At 37.5% G+C, this 18,647-nt stretch overlaps 1 protein-coding gene across 4 annotated transcripts in view; it reads left to right on the forward strand.

Moving 5' to 3' along the window:
* The window catches only part of DRAM2 (DNA damage regulated autophagy modulator 2), a 29,755-nt gene extending 11,858 nt beyond the window's left edge, over positions 1-17,897 (forward strand). For 3 of the 4 annotated variants that reach the window (XM_027536214.1, XM_027536215.1, XM_027536216.1), the window contains 6 exons: positions 1,456-1,523; positions 3,163-3,302; positions 13,223-13,400; positions 13,924-14,006; positions 14,632-14,724; positions 15,245-17,897. In XM_027536214.1, the coding sequence (XP_027392015.1) occupies positions 1,456-1,523; positions 3,163-3,302; positions 13,223-13,400; positions 13,924-14,006; positions 14,632-14,724; positions 15,245-15,352 (670 nt within the window). In that variant the 3' untranslated portion in view covers positions 15,353-17,897. Of the gene's footprint in view, positions 1-1,455; positions 1,524-3,162; positions 3,303-9,220; positions 9,447-13,222; positions 13,401-13,923; positions 14,007-14,631; positions 14,725-15,244 lie in introns of those variants that run through there. The other variant, XM_027536217.1, reaches the window with a different exon arrangement.
* Positions 17,898-18,647: the final 750 nt, after the last annotated feature.

Consider the following 18,647-nt stretch of genomic DNA (forward strand, 5'->3'; position numbering starts at 1 on the left):
AAGTTATTTACTTATGGGTAATCTAAAACAGGAGCATCATTTGGAATACCACAGTTAAAATTATGGATTTTTTTTTCTAGTTTATTTTTATTTTTTGGTGATACCATGCAACATGTGGGATCTTAGTTCCACGACCACGGATCAAACCCATGCCCCCTGCTTTGGAAGCACAGAGTTTTAACCATTGGACCACCAAGGAAGTTCCATGGATTTTTTTCTGATTATAAGAATAATACATATGCATTTATTCTTGAAAATTTGAAAGGTAGAAGCAAAGACAATCCCCACTCTCTGAAGATGATCAAAGAGTAACAAAATCTTTTGTGTCTTAAGAAACATTGTAGAGTGGGAAGGAGCAATCCTTAGAATCAGTATTTGATACTTTACTTTCCTAAACCTGATCCAAATATTCACCAGGTATTTATTATTGATTCCTTAGCGGATATGACTTTCCTCTTTTTTTTGAATTACCATTATCAGGGTTGAGATCCTTCTTATCTCCTTCCTATATTACTTCAATTTGAGGATAAAGACTTTGTCTTTTTAATCTTTTCAGTAGTTTGAGGAAAGGGGAAGGAGCTAACATTCACAGAGTGTCTTCTGTGTGCCTGCAGCTATGCTAGATACTTTGCATGCATGACCACAGTTTCATTTCCTTATGTTGATCTGATAAGTCTGGGAAGAAATTGATAGCTCCGTATTTTAGATAGGGGAGAACCGTATACATAGAACATGCTCAAGGTTCCCCAGTTAGTAAATGGTGGGCTGTTAATCAGGATCTATGCATTTCATCCTGCACTCAAAGACAGGCATGTAAACAGACACATTGCAATCCAGTGTGATCTGTGATTTTAATAGAAGCCTGGAATGGAAGCTGCGTGAGTCACCTAAGCTGTAGAGAGGAGAGAACTCAAAACTGGCCCTTTGTGGAATCTCCAGAAGGGCAAAGGCAAGGGTTTTGTCTCTCTTATTTCCACAGTGTTTTTGTCCCTAAAATGCTGTCTGACAGTCCTGTTAGGTGCTAGATAAATATTTTTAAAAAGTAATCAAGAAACAAGTAGGTTTTAATTATAGGCAGAGAACAACAGATGTCCAAAGAATCTGAAAGGATCTTTGGTATTTAGGGAATATTCAGGTGAGACAGATAAACATGCTGCCTGACTGATGTAAGTTAGTAATGCAGCCTCAACATGACAAGGATAGCTATTTTATCAATTTATAGTGAATTCTATTATATGAAAAAGAAATAACCGTAAGTGATATGAGAAAAAAGTGAACATTAAATATTGAGAGCTGAAATTGTCATGTTCTCATTATAAAATTAAGAGTTGAGTCATGGAATTTATAAAAAGATAAAGGATTTGAAATAACCTCTTTTGTTTCTTATCCATTAGAAGAAATACACGTGTCTATCTAACATGAGAAATCCTCATACCTTTTTTTTTTTTCTTCTAGTGACACTGGTACAGTGGCTCCAGAAAAATGCTTGTTTGGGGCAATGTTAAATATCGCCGCAGTTTTATGTAAGTAGTAAGAATGATTTTGGGAATCAAAATTTATAGCTGAATTGCCCTTTACTGTTCGGTTATTTGTTTTACTTGCTAGTTTCACTGAAGGAGGGTTATCATCACTAAATTATTGATGACAGATATGTTTCTTTTAAAGTAAAAACAATGTCTAGAAATGCTAAATTATGGAAGTAAATCTTTTAAAAATATCTATAGAGCTATTTGACTACTCATGCAAATAGAAGCTGTAAAGTATAACCAAATATTCCTTGAGGTCTTAAGGGGATTTCTTAAATAACCAGTAGAGGACAAAGAGCTGTCAACACACTGACCACAACTAACCTCAACAAAATTCCTTTAAGATAAACGATTGAGAAGTTTGCGAACAGCTATGAAACTCTGTTTTGATTTTTGAGCGATATTCTAATGCCAAAGAAATGCAGTTCTACTATACTATTTTACATTCCTTTCATTATTTTTTGAGCTAATTTTTTAATTAATGGTTTACTAAAATAATGCTTTTTCCACCAATTGCGATTGTTTTAAATATTTGCATTTTTCCATATCATGTTTATTATTTGCTCAGGGCAAACACTTAAGTTAAAAAAATTATTTCAGAGTACAGAAGTTCATCTTGTAACTAAAGTTTTCAGAAATATGTCTCTACAAAAGTATATCTCTGTTATGTTTCCTACACTTTTAGTTCTTTGGCAATATTTTTGCAATGGAAGGTTTAATTTGGCCCTTTCTTAACCAGTAAGGACAGTCAAGTGGGGTTTTGTGTTTTTTTTCCTATGTTAATGACTGCTGTATCTGAGCCAAGTTGTAGCAATTAGAAATGAAATGAGATTGAGGCAAATAATCCTTTGGTGTTTTTTTGCCTGTGTCTATCTTATCCATATTCTTCAAACGAATTACTTTAGACTTTAATGCTAATCATATGTAATAATTCGTGTGAAGTTGCTTTAGTTATATCTGACTCTTTAGGACCCTAAGCACTGTAGCCTGCCAGGCTCCTCTTTCCATGGCATTCTCCAGGCAAGAATATTGGCGTGGTTGCCATCCCTTCCTCCAGAGGATCTTCCTGACACAGGGATCCACGTCTCTTATATCTCTTGCATTGGCAGGTGTGTTCTTTACCACTAGCACCACCTGGGAAACCCCCAGTTTGTGTTTTATATAACATGTATTAGAGATTTTCAGAAAACATCAAATGCACCTCTTAAATTTTTCCAAAATATTTTTAACATGAGGCCCACAGGAAGCAAAGAACTTGCTCAGTCACACAGAGATAATAGTAGTTTTACAGTACAGTCTTAAAAGTTCTTTAGAAACTACAGCTGGTTTTTTGCTTGTTTTGTTTTTTCTTCTCTCAGATTATCTTTAAAAAGGAAACTATGTTTCTTGAGACTTCCCTGGTGGTCTAGTGGTTAAGACTGAGCTTCCAATGCAGGGGGCATGGGATTGATCCCTGGTCAGGGAACTAAGATCCCACATGCAGCGAGGTCAAGGGGTGGAGTGCAGGCGGAGGGCGGGGGGTGTTGTGGGGGGACTCCATGTTTTTAGATACCACTGACTTTTGTGAGCTTTTTATCGGCAACTTTATTCCTTAGTTATTTATTACTTTTTTGTTTTTCCAATTGTCTTTTCCCAGGCGTTGCGACCATTTATGTTCGTTATAAGCAAGTTCATGCTCTGAATCCTGAAGAGAATCGAATCATCAGATTAAACAAGGCTGGCCTTGTACTTGGATTACTGAGTTGTTTAGGACTTTCTCTTGTGGCAAACTTCCAGGTTTGTGTTTTAGCCTAGCGTAAGTATTTTCCTGAAGTACATAAAAATACATGCTAAAAAAGGAAACCTAAAGATCCAGTTACATAATCCAAGCAGATATTAGAGTAATGCTTGCTTCTATAACAAAGTCACAATTTCAGTGTCTTAACACAGTTGAAGTTTAGTTTTCACATAGATGCATCACATGCTGGTATTTTTGGTTGGTAGATGGCTTACCTTCCACAGTGATTTAAGGTCCACACACTGCCCATCTTTGGGCCTTGCAAATCCTTAAGACTCTTTTGTCTTCTGCATTTAGCTGCCTGAAACAAAGAGAACATGCAGAATTCACACCTGCTTTTTAAAAACTTTGACCTGGCAGTGACTCACATGGTTCTACTCACATTCACTTTTGCTAGATACAAGAAAGGCTGGGAAATAAAATCTTGCTGGGCAGCAATTCCCAGGGCAACTCTATACTATGGAAGAGATACAGAAATTTGTGTGGACAGCTAGCTAGCTGTCTACCACAAATATGGTCCTGCCTTCTGTAGTCGATTTGTATAGTTCAGGGTTTTTAGTATTTGGATAGTGATTCTTTGCTCCAGTTATCCATTGATCAATTTAACAATATCTCTCATCAGTTCAGTCAGTTTGGTTCAGTCTCTCAGTCGTGTCCGACTCTTTGCAACCCCATGAATCGCAGCATGCCAGGCCTCCCTGTCCATCACCAATTCCCGGAGTTCACTCAAACTCACGTCCATCGAGTCAGTGGTGCCATCCAGCCATCTCATCCTCTGTCGAACCCTTCTCCTTCTGCCCCCAATCCCTCCCAGCATCAGAGTCTTTTCCAGTGAGTCAACTCTTCACATGAGGTGGCCAAAGTACTGGAGTTTCAGCTTTAGCATCATTCTTTCCAAAGAAAACCCAGGGCTGATCTCCTTCAGAATGGACTGGTTGGATCTCCTTGCAGTCCAAGGGACTCTCAAGAGTTTTCATCACTGTATAGTAAAAATGGATTGCAAAGTGACCTTCACGTTTAACATACTACTTCTATTAGTAGCTGATACTTTTTTACACAGCCCAGTGAATTCCAGTGGGAGTTCCTAATAGCACCCATGCAAAACTGCCTTTCTCCCTTAATCTCATTCAGCCATTAAAACAGTTCATATTTGTATACATTGTTTATTTTCAGCTTCCATTCTAATTCACATTCATCACAAGGGTCTCATTGACCTTGTAATTTTGATTCAAATTACTTTTTCTCTTGATAATATCTATTTTCATGCAGCTTTGGACCTGTTGAATGAATATGCTCTACATCTTTTACTCATGGCTTCATTGCCTGTTTATAAGCAAACCCTGTAGCATTACTCACATAGCAAACAGTTCTCCTTCCTTCCTTTCTAATGTAAACTTTCACTGCTTATTTAAAATGGTGAGTTAAATGCCTCTTTCTCTTCTCCCCACTTCTCTCTTGCAGAGACAAACTCTAGTTGATTCATATAGGAAAAACTGTATACAAACCAGGTCTACAAAGGATTTATAGGTGCAGAGCTTAAATTGGAAGAGAGGCAAGCACTTTATTTTAAAGTAGGGACTTGTTGGTTTATCTCTTAAATATTTCTTGAAATCATCTGCTTCTCCATTTTTTTCCCCTACTGTCTCTACCATCTCCTTCTCAACCAGTTTAGATTTCACCACCTCTCCTTTGGATTACTGCCATAGCCTCCCTAATAGTTCTTCTGCATTCGGTGTTATATCCCTTTAATTTGATGCTGCAGCCAAAGTAATCTTTTAGAAATACATGTACACCTCATTCCTGTTTCCTTGTACCCCTGCTTAAAGCTCACAGGTCCAAGGTCACTTGAAAAGAGAGAAAATCAAGAGAGAAAAAAATAATTTGTTAAACTGCCAAGTTGCTTAATTAATCAAAAGGTCCTGTGAGATCTGACTGCTGTCTAACTGTATAGCCTCATGCTGCATCATTGCCCCTCCTTATATTATACATCAGGTCAGATCAGATCAGTCGCTCAGTCGAGTCCGACTCTTTGCGACCCCATGAATCGCAGCATGCCAGGCCTCCCTGTCCATCACCAACTCCCGGAGTTCACCCAGACTCACGTCCATCGAGTCAGTGATGCCATCCAGCCATCTCATCCTCTGTCGTCCCCTTCTTCTCCTGCCCCCAATCCCTCCCAGCATCAGAGTCTTTGCATGAGGTGGCCAAAGTACTGGAGTTTCAGCTTTAGCATCATTCCTTCCAAAGAAATCCCAGGGCTGATCTCCTTCAGAATGGACTGGTTGGATCTCCTTGCAGTCCAAGGGACTCTCAAGAGTCTCTCCAACACCACAGTTCAAAAGCATCAATTCTTCGGCGCTCAGCCTTCTTCATAGTCCAACTCGCACATAGCAGGGGTCTTTCAGTGTTCCTTGAATAAGGTTTACTTAACTCTGTTTCATACATTGTTTCTTCTGTTGCACATGCTACAAACCAAGCCTAAATAGATGTAGGCAGACTTTATTTCTCAGGGCAGTCTTTTTTGTCAGTAGATTTCCTCTTGTAAATTTCAGGTTTTCTTTCTTTGTGTTCTCTAATTATCTGAAAACGAATTCTTTGCAGCACTTCTGGTAGTATAATCTTTTATTTATGTTTTTTAAATTTATTTTTAATTTTTAAGTTGATATATTTCTCCTTTAAGTATAGTTCAGTGGTTTCATTCAGCATTGTATACCCAGAACCTAACATAGTACTTAGCACAGACATGCTTTCATACTAAGTATTAATATTTAGTAACTTATTGAGAGGGGCTAAAGGAACTAAGCAGGATGGATAAAAAATTCCCTGTGATTACTGTGATCGTCTGCATTGAAAGAGACCTAATAATTACAATATGGCCTTTGAAAACTCTGACTTAAAAAAATACATCATTTAATTTCTTTGAAAACAAGTGTGTATAAAAGCATCCATCAAGGGAATTCCCTAGTGGTCTAGTGGTTAGGACTCTGTGCTTTCACTGCCAAAGTTTTTGTATATGTGTGCTCGGTCACTCAGTCATGTCCAACTCTCTGCGGTCCCATGGACTGTAGCCAGCCAGGCTCCTCTGTCCATGGAATTTTCTAGGCAAGAATACTGTAGTGAGTTGCCACTTTGTGCTCAAGGGAATCTTCTTGAACCCGAGATTGAACCCACGTCTCTTGTGTCTCCTGCATTGGCAGACGGATTCTCTTTCAGAGGGCTTGAGTTCAATTCCTGGTTGGAGAACTAAAATCCTGCAAGCGTACAGCCAAGCAATCAAAAAAAAAAAAATGCAGCAAAACAAATATGTGTCCTCAGTGTTTAGGAATTTTTCCCATCCTAGTGTGTCGACTGAAATAAAAATATACCATGTGAGAGATGTGAGAGATGTGAATTGCAGTTTTATTTGGGGACTTATGAGGGCTTCCCTTGTGGCTCAGCTGGTAAAGAATCCGCCTGCAATTCGAGAGACCTGGGTTCAATCCCTGGGTTGGGAAGATCCCCTGGAGAAGAGAAAGGCTACTCATTCCAGTGTTCTGGCCTGGAGAATTCCACGGACTATACAGTGCATGGGGTCACAAAGAGTTGGATACAACTCAGCGACTTTGACTGAGGACGATAGCCTGGAGGCATCCTCTGAGATAGCTATGGGGAACTGCTCCAGAGAAGTTAAGGGGGTTCCCATCAGCATGTATGTGATACTGGAGAAAGAGTACATTCAGTCAAACACATGTCTCATAGAAAGTTGCTGCTCGTCATAAGGCAGGACTATCTATGTTAGTGCTTTTCTAAGTATGAGAGGATACAAGAATTTGGGTTTATAAAATTATCTCTTGAAAATTATCTCTGAAGGCCTGTTGTGCCAGTTTCTCCCAGCACACAGAGTGCCTCATTCCTAATCTCTGCCCTGAGCTCTGTTCAGAGTGTGTTGAAGATGAATGATTACCAGGGCTAATCCCTGTAGGTCCAGATGGCAAGTAACATTCTTCAGTTAACCCTAGAAAAAATTTATCGTCAAGGAAACTTGGAAGGGATAACTAGGCAGGAACCTATTTTGAATTTCTAGAGCTGTCATAACAAAATACCACAAGCTAGATATTAAAAAATGAGAGAGATTTATTCTCTCAGGGTTCAGGAGGCCAGAAACCTGAAATCAAGATGTTAGTAGCTTGGTTCCCTTTTGGGGGCTCAGAGCGAGAATCTATTCCATGCCTCTCTTTCAGCTTTTAGTAATTCTTGGCATTTCTTGGCTTGTGGCGGCATAACTGTAATTTATGCCTCTGTTATCACATGGCATTCTCCTTTCCTAGAAAATTTATCTTCAAGAAGACTTTGGAAGGAATATCACTCAGTTCAGTCACTTAGTCATGTCCAACTCTTTGCGACACCATGGACTGCAGTACGCCAGGCCTCCTTGTCCATCACCAACTCCCAGAGTTTTCTCAAACTCATGTCCATTGAGTTGGTGATGTCCTCCAACCATCTCATCCTCTGTTGTCCCCTTCCCCTCCTGCCTTGGTCATCCTGCTTTCCCAGCATCAGGGTCTTTTCAAATGAGTCACCTCTTCACATCAGGTGGCCAAAGTATTAGAGTTTCAGCTTCAACATCAGTCCTTCCAATGAACACTCAGGACTGATCTTTAGGATGGACTGGTTGGATCTCCTTGCAGTCCAAGGGACTCTCAAGAGTCTTCTCCAACACCACAGTTCAAAAGCATCAATTCTTTGGCACTCACCTTTCTTTATAGCCCAACTCTCACATCCATACATGACTAGTTTTTAAGTTTCATTAAAACATTTAGGTGAAGATTACAGGGTATTCAGTACATGGTTTATAATTTCTGTAGCAAACATTTGCCCCGATCACACACATACCTCTATAATTTGTCTTGTCTTTGTCAAGGAGTATGTTTTGTCTTTGTTAAATTATATATATATATATATATTTTTTTTTTTTTTTAAGATTTATTTATTTTTTGGCCGTGCTGGGTCTTTGTTGTTGTATGAGGGCTTTTTCTACTTGCAGTGATCGAGGGCTGCTGTTTAGTTGCAGTGCACAGGCTTCCCATTGCGATGGCATCTCTTGTTGTGGAGCATGGGCTATAGGGTGCATGTAGGCTCAGTAGTTGTGGCCAACGGAATCAGTTGCTCTGTGGCATGTGGGATTTTTCTGGACCAGGGGTTGAACCAGTATCTATCCCTTGCATTGCAAGCAGATTCTTAAGCACTGGAGCACCAGGCAAGTCCTAAATGATATATTTTTAAAGAAGATAAAATTGTGACTGTTGTGGTACATGTGTCAAAGATTGCATTTAGTTTGTTAATTAATGAGAGGAATAGTGGATACTGCAAACCACTTCAAAAAGAAGTTGGAGTACCATACAATTACAAGTCAGAAAAGGAATGCTCAAATGAATTCACAAATAGATTCTAAACTATAGATTCTAAACTAACAAAACTGGTCATTATTCACAAAGTGAAAGTCAGTTGCATTCAGTAGGACACAGTATGCCTTTCTAGTCACATTGATTACTTGTGTTACTATGCATTTTCAATAAGTTAACTTTTATCTCTACATATAATGTCTATCATTGTAAAAGTTCTCCCTGCAAAATAGCCTAATCAAAGCCAAGTACAATTAACATTTCTATAGAATCATTCCCACAGGCTCTAACATTCTATTGAAAGGGTATCTGTTGCCCATTTCAAGATTTTTTGCTGTTTCCCTAGTCTCTAAATGACAAAATTAAATGGATTAAGCCAAAGTACTGTCAGTTAAAACTAGCTTTATACACCTCCATTCTGATTATAAACATAGTAGTGAATGTTCTCTATTCTTTTTCTTTTAACTATGGGATTTTGTTGATGGAACTGTGTGCTCGTTACATGTGGGCATTCATCAGACTATATCTATATTTAGCTTCATCAATATGTGAATGAAAAATGTTGCCTGCCACGTCAATAAACAAAGAATATCGCAGTCATCAAGCCACTACAGTCGTCCCCAACAGTGAGCCTTGAGAAAACTCAGGATGGAGACAAATGGGCTCCCAGCTGCCAAGCCTTCAGCCACTGCAGCCACCGCCCAGCAGTGCACCCTGAGGGGACTCAGGATGGGGACTGGATACTGGACCTAGATAGCTAAGGTGCTTATCAAAGGAATGATTTCAGTGAGCCCAGGCTCTTGCATCTTTCCATATATAGAAAAGCACAAAACTAAGTTGAGATATCTGGTTTTCTTTATTAATTAATAGTAGTCATCTTTGTTGCAAAATTTATATATATCTGGCTCCTCCCTTACCTCTTGAGGACAGTTTCTTAGAGCTATCTGAGAGGCTACCTCCTGGACATGAAGTCTTCAGAAAGTCTTCCAAATAAAATATAACTTTCAAGGTGGCTCAGACGATAAACAATCTGCCTGCAGTGCGGGAGACCTGGGTTCAATCCCTGGGTTGGGAAGATACCCTGGAGGAGGGTGTGGCACTCCAGTATTCTTTCCTGGAGAATCCCCATGGACAAGGAGCCTTGTGCGCTACAGTCCACGGGGTCACAAAGAGTTGGACATGACTGAACAACTAAACACAGCACATGCTCAACCTTTATCTTGTTCATATTTTTCAGTCAAATATATGTGAGAATATTTTTAAGGAGAAAAATCCTGCTCTTAGCCCTGTCAATTTCACTTTTGCAGCCTGTATCCATATATACTGGTAAATTCACATGAACCAAGAAGATAATACCATTTTGTATTGATTTATGGGTGCTGAACTTTTTTTTTCTTTGTGACCCGAGGTGATAGTAACAATGATTTTTTCCCTTCCCAGTGCTCATAACTTACTGCCAGTTAAAACATCCCAAACCTTATCAAAGTAGCACTTTCTCCAAAGGAATCCAAATAACTTGTTATCTTTATTTCTTTATACTTGAGACTTCTTACACCTTCAGCTAAAAAAAGTAGACTGTATGTGAATTAGCATAGTTGATTGTAGAAGGAGAGAACCAACCCCTAACCTAATCTCTCTTTTATTACCTTAGTCATACCCTCTTTTTTCTTTTAATTTAAATTTTACTTTTTTAATTGTAATGTAATTGGTTTACAATGCTGTGTTAGTTTCTGCTGTACAATGAAGTGAGTTAGCCATGAAAGTGTAGTCGCTCAGTCATGTCCCACTCTGTGACCCCATGGACTGTATGTAGTCCACCAGGCTCCTCTGTCCATGGAATTCTCTAGGCAAGAGTATGGAAGTGGGTTGCCATTCCCTTCTCTAGGACATCTTCCCAACTCGGGGGTCAAACCCAGGTCTCCCGCATTGCTGATAAGTTCTTTACCATCTAAGCCACCAGGGAACATATCCCCTCTCTCTTGGACCTCGCTCCCACCTCTCCTCCTCGCCCCTGCCGCCCCGCATCCCTCCCATTTAGGTCATCACAACACCAAGCCGAGCTCCCGGTACTATACAGCAGGTTCCCATTAACTGTCTGTTTTACACATGGTAGTGTATATATGTCAATCCCATTTTGTCTCAGTTTCTCCTACCTTCCTCTTCCCTATTGTGTCTACGTGTCCATTCTAGATTCCATATATATGTGTTAATATACGATATTTGTTTTTCTCTTTCTGACTTATTTCACTTGGTATGACAGACTCTTGTTCCATCTACGTCTCTACAGGTGACCCTGTTTCATTCCTTTTAATGGCTGAGTAATATTCCATTGTGTATATGTATCACATTTTGTCCATTCATCTGTCAGTGGACATTTAGGTTGTTTCCACGTCCTGGCTATTGAAAATAGTGTTGCATGAACACTGGGGAGTCATACCCTCATACCACGTATCTTGTGTGGTATCTTGTCAACCAAGTGACACAGACAGCATCCGTTTAGAAAACTGTATTAAGTTGGTACAAAAGTAATTGTGATTTTGCATTGTTGAACTTTGCTGTTTGTTATTAGAATACATTGTTAAGTAAATGTGATTATGTTATACACTATTTTAATGCACATTTTTCACTTTTTTTTTTTTTGCTCATGACTTAGTACTTGCTGTTTATTTGTATATTTATTTTAGACTAGGGAAATGATGTTAGATGAAGCAAATTTGAACAATTTTCTTATTCAAGTTCAAAATGGGTCATAAAGCAGTAGAGACAACTTGCAACATCAGCTCATTTCGTCCAGGAACTGCTAAGGAACATACATTGCAATGGTGGTTCAAGAAATTTTGCAAAGGAAACGAGAGCCTTGAAGATGGGGAACACTGTGACTGGCTGTTGGAAGTTAACAACAACCAATTGAGAGGATCATTGAAGCTGATCCTCTTAAAACAACACGAGAAGTTGCCGAAGAACTCAGTGTCAACCGTTCTATTGTCGTTCAGCATTTGAAGCAAATTGGAAAAGTGAAAAAGCTCAATAAGTAGGTGTCTCATGAACTGACTGCAAAAAAAAAAAATCATCATTTTGAAGTGTTGTCTTCTCTTATTCTATGTAACAGCAAACCATTTCTCAATTGGATTGTAATGTGCGATGAAAAGTGGATTTCATACAGCAATGGGAAACAACCAGCTCAGTGGCTGGACTGAAAGGAAGCTCCAAAGCACTTCCCAAAGCCAAACTTGGTCATGGTCACTGTTTGGTGGTCTGCTTGCTGCCTGTTTGATCCTCTACAGCTTTCTGCATCTCAACGAAACTATTACATCTGAGAAGTATGTTCAGCAAATAGATGAGATGCACTAAAAACTGTAATGCCTGCAGCTGGCATTGGTCAACAGACAGGGCCCAGTTCTTCTCCACTACAGCATCCAACTGCACATTGCATAACCAACGCTTCAGAAGTTGAACAAATTGAGCTGTGAGGTTTTGCCTCATCTGCCATATTCACCTGACCTCTCGCCAACTGACTACAACTTCTTCAAGCATCTCGACAAACTTTTTGCAGGGAAAATGCTTCCACAACTAGCAGGAGGCAGAAAATGCTTTCCGAGAGTTTGTTGAATCTCAAGGCAAGAATTTTTATGCTACAGGAGTAAACAAACTTATTTCTCATTGGCAAAAATGTGTCATTGTGATGGTTCTTATTTTGATTAATAAAGATATGTTTGAGCCTAGTTGCAGTGGTCCAAAACCGCAATTACTTTTTCACCAACCTAATACTTCAACCAAAGGCTTTGATAATAGAATTTTTGGGAAGCTACTGTCATCACTTTTAAACAGGGACATATATAGTAAAAAGTGAAATGTAAATAGATATTAATGAGAGTAAGGCAAAGGAAAACAATAATTCAAAAACAAAGAGTAAGGTAACAGAAAAAATTTGCAGTTTATGCTAATCTCTTGTATAATTTATCAAAACAAGTCAAACTAGAAACAAGAATGTTTTAATTTCTTTAACCTTTAAATTGTATTTAGATTTTATTTAAATTTAAGTTGACACTCCTTGCCTCCTGCATTCCCAACCGTCCTAGTTCTCTTTACTTTGTTCTACTCTTTTTCTATAACCCATATCACTATTTAACATATATGGAATTATTTCTAAAGTTTATTTTTTATTGTTTGTGTTCCTTCACTTGAATGTAATCTGTGAGGACCAAATTTTTATCTGATTTGTTTACTCATATATCTGAATGCTTAGAACAGTAGCTTGACACATAAGAGGCACCCAAATAAGCATGATTAAATGAGTAAATGAGTAATTACTATATGTTTTCACTAGTGGCATATGAAGTAATTTGGATGACTGTAATTTTCAGGTTTATTCTCAGTACTGAGAGAAAATTATCTCAGGAAATAATCTGTAGACTCTACATAGCTTTCCTACTCAGTGAATGTCCTGTTGAATTTGCTGGACTTGTGTTTTTAAATATTGTGTTTGTGATGCTTTTGGTGTTTCTTTTATTGACTTATTTCTTCCTTTTACCTCTCAGAAAACCACCTTTTTTGCTGTACATGTGTGTGGAGCTGTGCTCACATTTGGTATGGGCTCATTGTATATGTTTGTTCAGACTATCCTTTCCTACCAAATGCAGCCCAAAATTCATGGCAAACAAGTCTTCTGGATCAGACTGTTATTGGTTATCTGGTGTGGAGTAAGTGCATTTAGCAGTATCCTTTGCTGTAAAATGTGGCTACCCTTGAAAGGGAACTGAACAACAAAATTTAAGTGAACACTGTTGACATGTTGTAAACAGGCCTTTTGTGGGCGAGCTTCTTGGTTTACTAAATCCTAAATTAATTTGAATCGTGAAATTCAAATTTTTACTTGGGACATGGTAACTGAGTGAGAAGCAAAGATAATGTCTAGCCTAATCATACTCACTTCAAAGATAGGAAAGATGAGTTGATTCCCTCCTTAAGAACAATTGTGTAGCAAAGCTTATGATAGAACTAAGAATTTATTGAGCAAAGAGAAACTGACTCTGCGAAGCATTTTATAATAATATGGGCACATTTTAAATTTTACTAATGCCATGTAATATGAAGTCTTTAAGAAAATGGTTTTGGGCCTTGGAAACAAATATATGTGTGATCCTTTTAGATCTTTGAAGATATTTGTTTTTAATTTTGAGTTTAGCTTAAACTTAACATGTCTTCCTTGAGATTCTTCCTTGACATTTCTTTTTAATAGTGCTGACTTGCTCATCACTTTTGTACAATGGCAGTTTTGGTGCTGATATAGTACAGAAACTCCATTGGAACCCTGAGGACAAAGTAAGAACTGAAATAATTTACTAGATACTCCTAATCAGAACCCATATTTTAATGCTCAAAATGTAGTATCAAGTTTGTCATGGGCATTTTTTGCATGTGTGCATGTTCAGTTGCTCAGTCATATCCAACTTTTGGGGACTCTGTCGACTGTAACCTTCCAGGCTTCTCTGTCCATGGGATTTTCCAGGCAAGAATACTGGAGTGGGTTGCCATTCCCTTCTCCAGGGGATCTTCCTGACCCAGGGATCGAATCTGCATCTCCTGCATTGCAAGCAGATTCTTTATACCACTGAGCCACCTATTAATCTGAGCATTGTTTACTTAAACTTTTTTAGTGGGATTTAATGGCTCATGACTTTGGAAAAGGCAGTAACTTCTTGGTTGTAGAGTTAAGTTCTCCTGTTCTTAGTTATTTGAATGAAAATTTTACTTGCTATAAATGAAAATGTGATAGATCATTTAGGATGTCTTTAATGTCCACCTTTAATTCTAGAGATATGTCAAATAAATCAGGGGTTGATATTTCAGAATACTGATTGGTTTATAAATATTACAGGTTTTTTATTTGAGGTCATATGAATGAAATTTCACAGAACTGTTTTTTTTGTTGTTGTTGTCACTTAAGGGTTATGTGCTTCACATGATTACTACGGCAGCAGAATGGTCTATGTCACTTTCCTTCTTTGGTTTTTTCCTGACTTACATTCGTGATTTTCAGGTAAGAAAATGTAGAATTAGATATATGCTGTCAAACTTCCTTTGGTGGAATAAGAAACTTTCTATAGGCAACTCTCTCGCTTTTTCAAAAATTAACTTCTTAAGCAGTGAGCCAGAAGAGGAGCTTCTAACGTGATTTGTTTCTGTGCCTTGAGAAATAGTGTTCTGTTAGCAAGGTTAAGCCTTGAAAATAGGGTTGTAAAACAATTAAATTTGCAGATATTCTCTCAGAGTTTTTATCAACTCAGGCTACATTTATATAGGCCATCCTCCACATTTAGTTTTATTGATTCTTCATAGAAACCAGAGAAAACCAAAGAACTTCTGAGGAAAGAAGCTTATTTTTCATAATTCTGTTTGTACTACAGATGATACTTTTGGCAGTACAACAGCCATCTCTCTCTTGTTCTTCATTAGAATTGGTTTACATTCTGGATCCCAAGATATTCCCAGAATATATTGAACATGTGATCTGTCTTTAAGGAGCAAACTTCTGTATGTAATTTTCTTTTCTGTTCCAGAAAATTTCTTTACGGGTCGAAGCCACTTTACATGGATTAACCCTTTATGACACTGCTCCTTGCCCTGTTAACAATGAACGAACATGGCTACTTTCCAGAGATGTATGATGAAACGACAAAATATACCTTTGGTGATTATGATTCTCAGGGATTGGGGAGATATTCATGAAAGTTACTTATTCTGCTCTGAAGTTTTCAACCATTTAATCAAGGCTGACTGTGACATGAAAGAATCCCGATAATCAAGAGACATGAATTAAGACATTTGATGTTGTTTTAAAGGACATCTTCAAGAGGATCATGTAAAAACATTTATGCCTATACTTTTTTAGCCCAGAAAGTATAACCAAAGGACTACAACATTGTATATTTTTTTTCTACTTTTTTTTTTTAAAGAGAAACAACCAGAACTGCACCAAGCAGTCTGCAAAATCCAACTTTTCACATTTTTAAAACCATTAAAACTCATGATTTGTTCAGAGCAGTTATGTAAGAGAAACATTTCAGGACCCCAAATAATCAGCAATGCTCAACAGCTCCTTTAGAATTGGGTTTTGAAGTAATAGTTTTACCATATTAATACATTTCATACAGTCTTTATAAAATTTATTTCTTCTGGAATCCAACTTTAAAGGGAAGTAGACCTGAATTCACATGAGCACTTTAATTGCTTAAGCTTTGCACAAGATATTCTGTGGATATTGATTTGATTGCTGCCACAAGGCCAGATACTATGCTAAATGGTCTGTCACACCTGCTCGCTCGCACTTGTTTCATGAAGGTTAGTCTCTGATGTGAAACTTTAATTACTAATGAATGAAAAAAAACAGCTATAGGTAAATGTACTCCAGTTACATTTTGTATAGAACAGTGATTAATGTTCCGACACAAGGCTGAGAAGTTTCTGAATAACAGCAAGTATAATTAATGTAAAAGTCACCTCAAACTGCACTCAAGAATTCATTAAGATTTCATTTATAGCAAATTATAATTATTTGAAAAAGAAACCTTGAACAGATGTTGGACCTTTTTTAATGGGATGTGATCTTTGTAGAACCCCAATTCTAAAGGATAGAAACAGCAATCCAGAAAAACTAGGTGTAGAATAATGATGATACATGCACCCACCAAAATAATTTTGTTTCTCTCTGGACATGCAAGTAATTGGAGCACTTCTACTTGAATCCTTATCTGTGCAGATAAAGAATGGTTTACAGATCCCAGATAAAATTCAGAAGAAGAAAACACTCATCTGTAAGGTGCCCAGTGATCAAATGATTTGCAAAAGAATCTCTGAAGAAGATTAACAAGGTTTTTCTTTTTAGAAGAAGTGGATCCATAGCCAGAATAAAAGATGGTAAGGAAAGGTTTAAAGTGTAAGAGAGAGCAATTAAGGGAAGATGGTTATATGGTAGAACCATAGATCTCAATTATGAAAAGCTTGCTGGTTGTAAAAAGGTAAATGTTTCTGAAGACTTCTGTACTTATAAGATAGAAAATGGAATACAATACTGTTTAGCTATATAAAGCAACAGTGAACATGGGAAACATTTCAGTAAACACTGGTTGATATCTGACATCACTGAAAAAAATTTTCAGTACAAACCGTGAAACGTCTTTTTAATGCCTCTGAAAATCATGATTTTCATCATGTGCAACCACATCATGTGCAACCACATCTGTGAAACAGTATCTAGTCCTGACTGCTGTCCCTCAAGGAAGCTGTAATCTAAGTTGTGAAGGACCACAGTATGGTAAGAAGGAAACAGATAAAATCAAAGGTCGTAAAATTATAGTTTATGTGGGGGCAAGATGGCACAGGGAAGAACATGGACTTGTGCTTCCATATTAGAACTTAGAGGTACAGTAACAACTTTAAATTATTTTAAAAACAAAAAATATTACTTGAATAGTATTTTAATTTCATTATTTAACTTTTACCCTTAGAAATAACATGGGCTGAAAATATGAATAAGTTTAAAAAGAGATTATAAATAGAAATTTTTGAATGTGCCTTCATCCCTTATCTTAAGCCTGAAGTAATGGAAGCTAACCATACCCTCCCTCAAAGTATGCCTTGCCAACACTATCGGATAGTAGTATTAATAGCTTGGATGAATGGGTAAGGTAGTTCAATTAATTTGGTTTTGAATGTAGACTTTTGAGAATAGGAGGTTAAGCTGACAAAATCAACAGATACTGTTTCCTGAGTTCTTAAAGACACGGCAAGACAACATTTCCCTTTTAGTCAAGTATAGGCAAAAGAATGAATTTTAGTCATGAAATGTAAATGAAATGGATGTGTCTATTTCAGCATTATGATTTTGAAAAACAAGAATGCTGTTACCCAGTTTTGTCTCCTTACATCAGTTGCTTATTGATGAGAACAGGGTTTTAGGAGATGGCAGACTAACATGTAGGAGCCTGAACTAGTTCTCTTTTAATCAGCTTTTAGAATATCAACCTAGATATCTAATATAATGTGAGAACTCTTTTTAATTATCCTGTTTACCAAGATTATCCGTTTCTAGAATAGTGTCATGCTGTAAATATTCAGTGGATTTATGAAAGAGAAAGACAACTTTTCTTGTGCAGTGTTCTATACAGACTTGCCATGAAATGAAATTGAATAAATGTTGGATTACTGCCCTAATATTGTCTTTTTTTCAACCAACCAGAGTGCTGGTTTTTAAAACAGTGTATTTATTAGGAAGGTAAGAATGTAGAATAGATCTAAGACAAAGGAAAAGTCTTTCTGAGGCATTATTGGTCTTACCAATGTAAACAGTTGTATCCTCCACAAGGCATGGTAATTTGAAATACAGTTTATCTGAGAATTCACCTACTCAGAAGACTTGAACGGAATACAAAGAGAATGCCTCAGAAATTCTAAAATATACAGTTGGAATGTAGGGCAAAGAGAAATTCCCCATGTTTGGATAACTGGCAGCTCAAATGAAAAGCACAAGGATTCCCGTAGAGTCACGTGAATCAAACTAGCAGTAACAAAGCTCGTCTCCACCTCAACTGTAAATCATGTTAACTAACCTTCCATTCTATATACCTGACAAAATAGGCATTCCCCTTTTGGGAGGCAACTGCCGTTTTTAATACTTACTGTTCTTTTATAGAATATATACAGCATATAGTCAGAACTTATAAAATCATTCAAAGGAGCAGAAAAATTTGATACAGACAGGAAATTGTTAATAAAAGCAAACTCAGAGATTGCTCAGGTGTTGCAGTTATCAGAGGGAGATACCTATGATAAAAGTGCTGAAGGAGCTAGTAAAAAGAGTAGAAAACATGCATGAAAAGGGGGGATTTCAGCAGAGAAATGTTCATTTAGAAAGCAAAATAATTCTAGAATATGATATGACTATGCAGAGGAAAGGATGTAAAC

This window comes from Bos indicus x Bos taurus, chromosome 3, assembly GCF_003369695.1.
Source record: "Bos indicus x Bos taurus breed Angus x Brahman F1 hybrid chromosome 3, Bos_hybrid_MaternalHap_v2.0, whole genome shotgun sequence".
Classification (NCBI taxonomy): domain Eukaryota; kingdom Metazoa; phylum Chordata; class Mammalia; order Artiodactyla; family Bovidae; genus Bos; species Bos indicus x Bos taurus.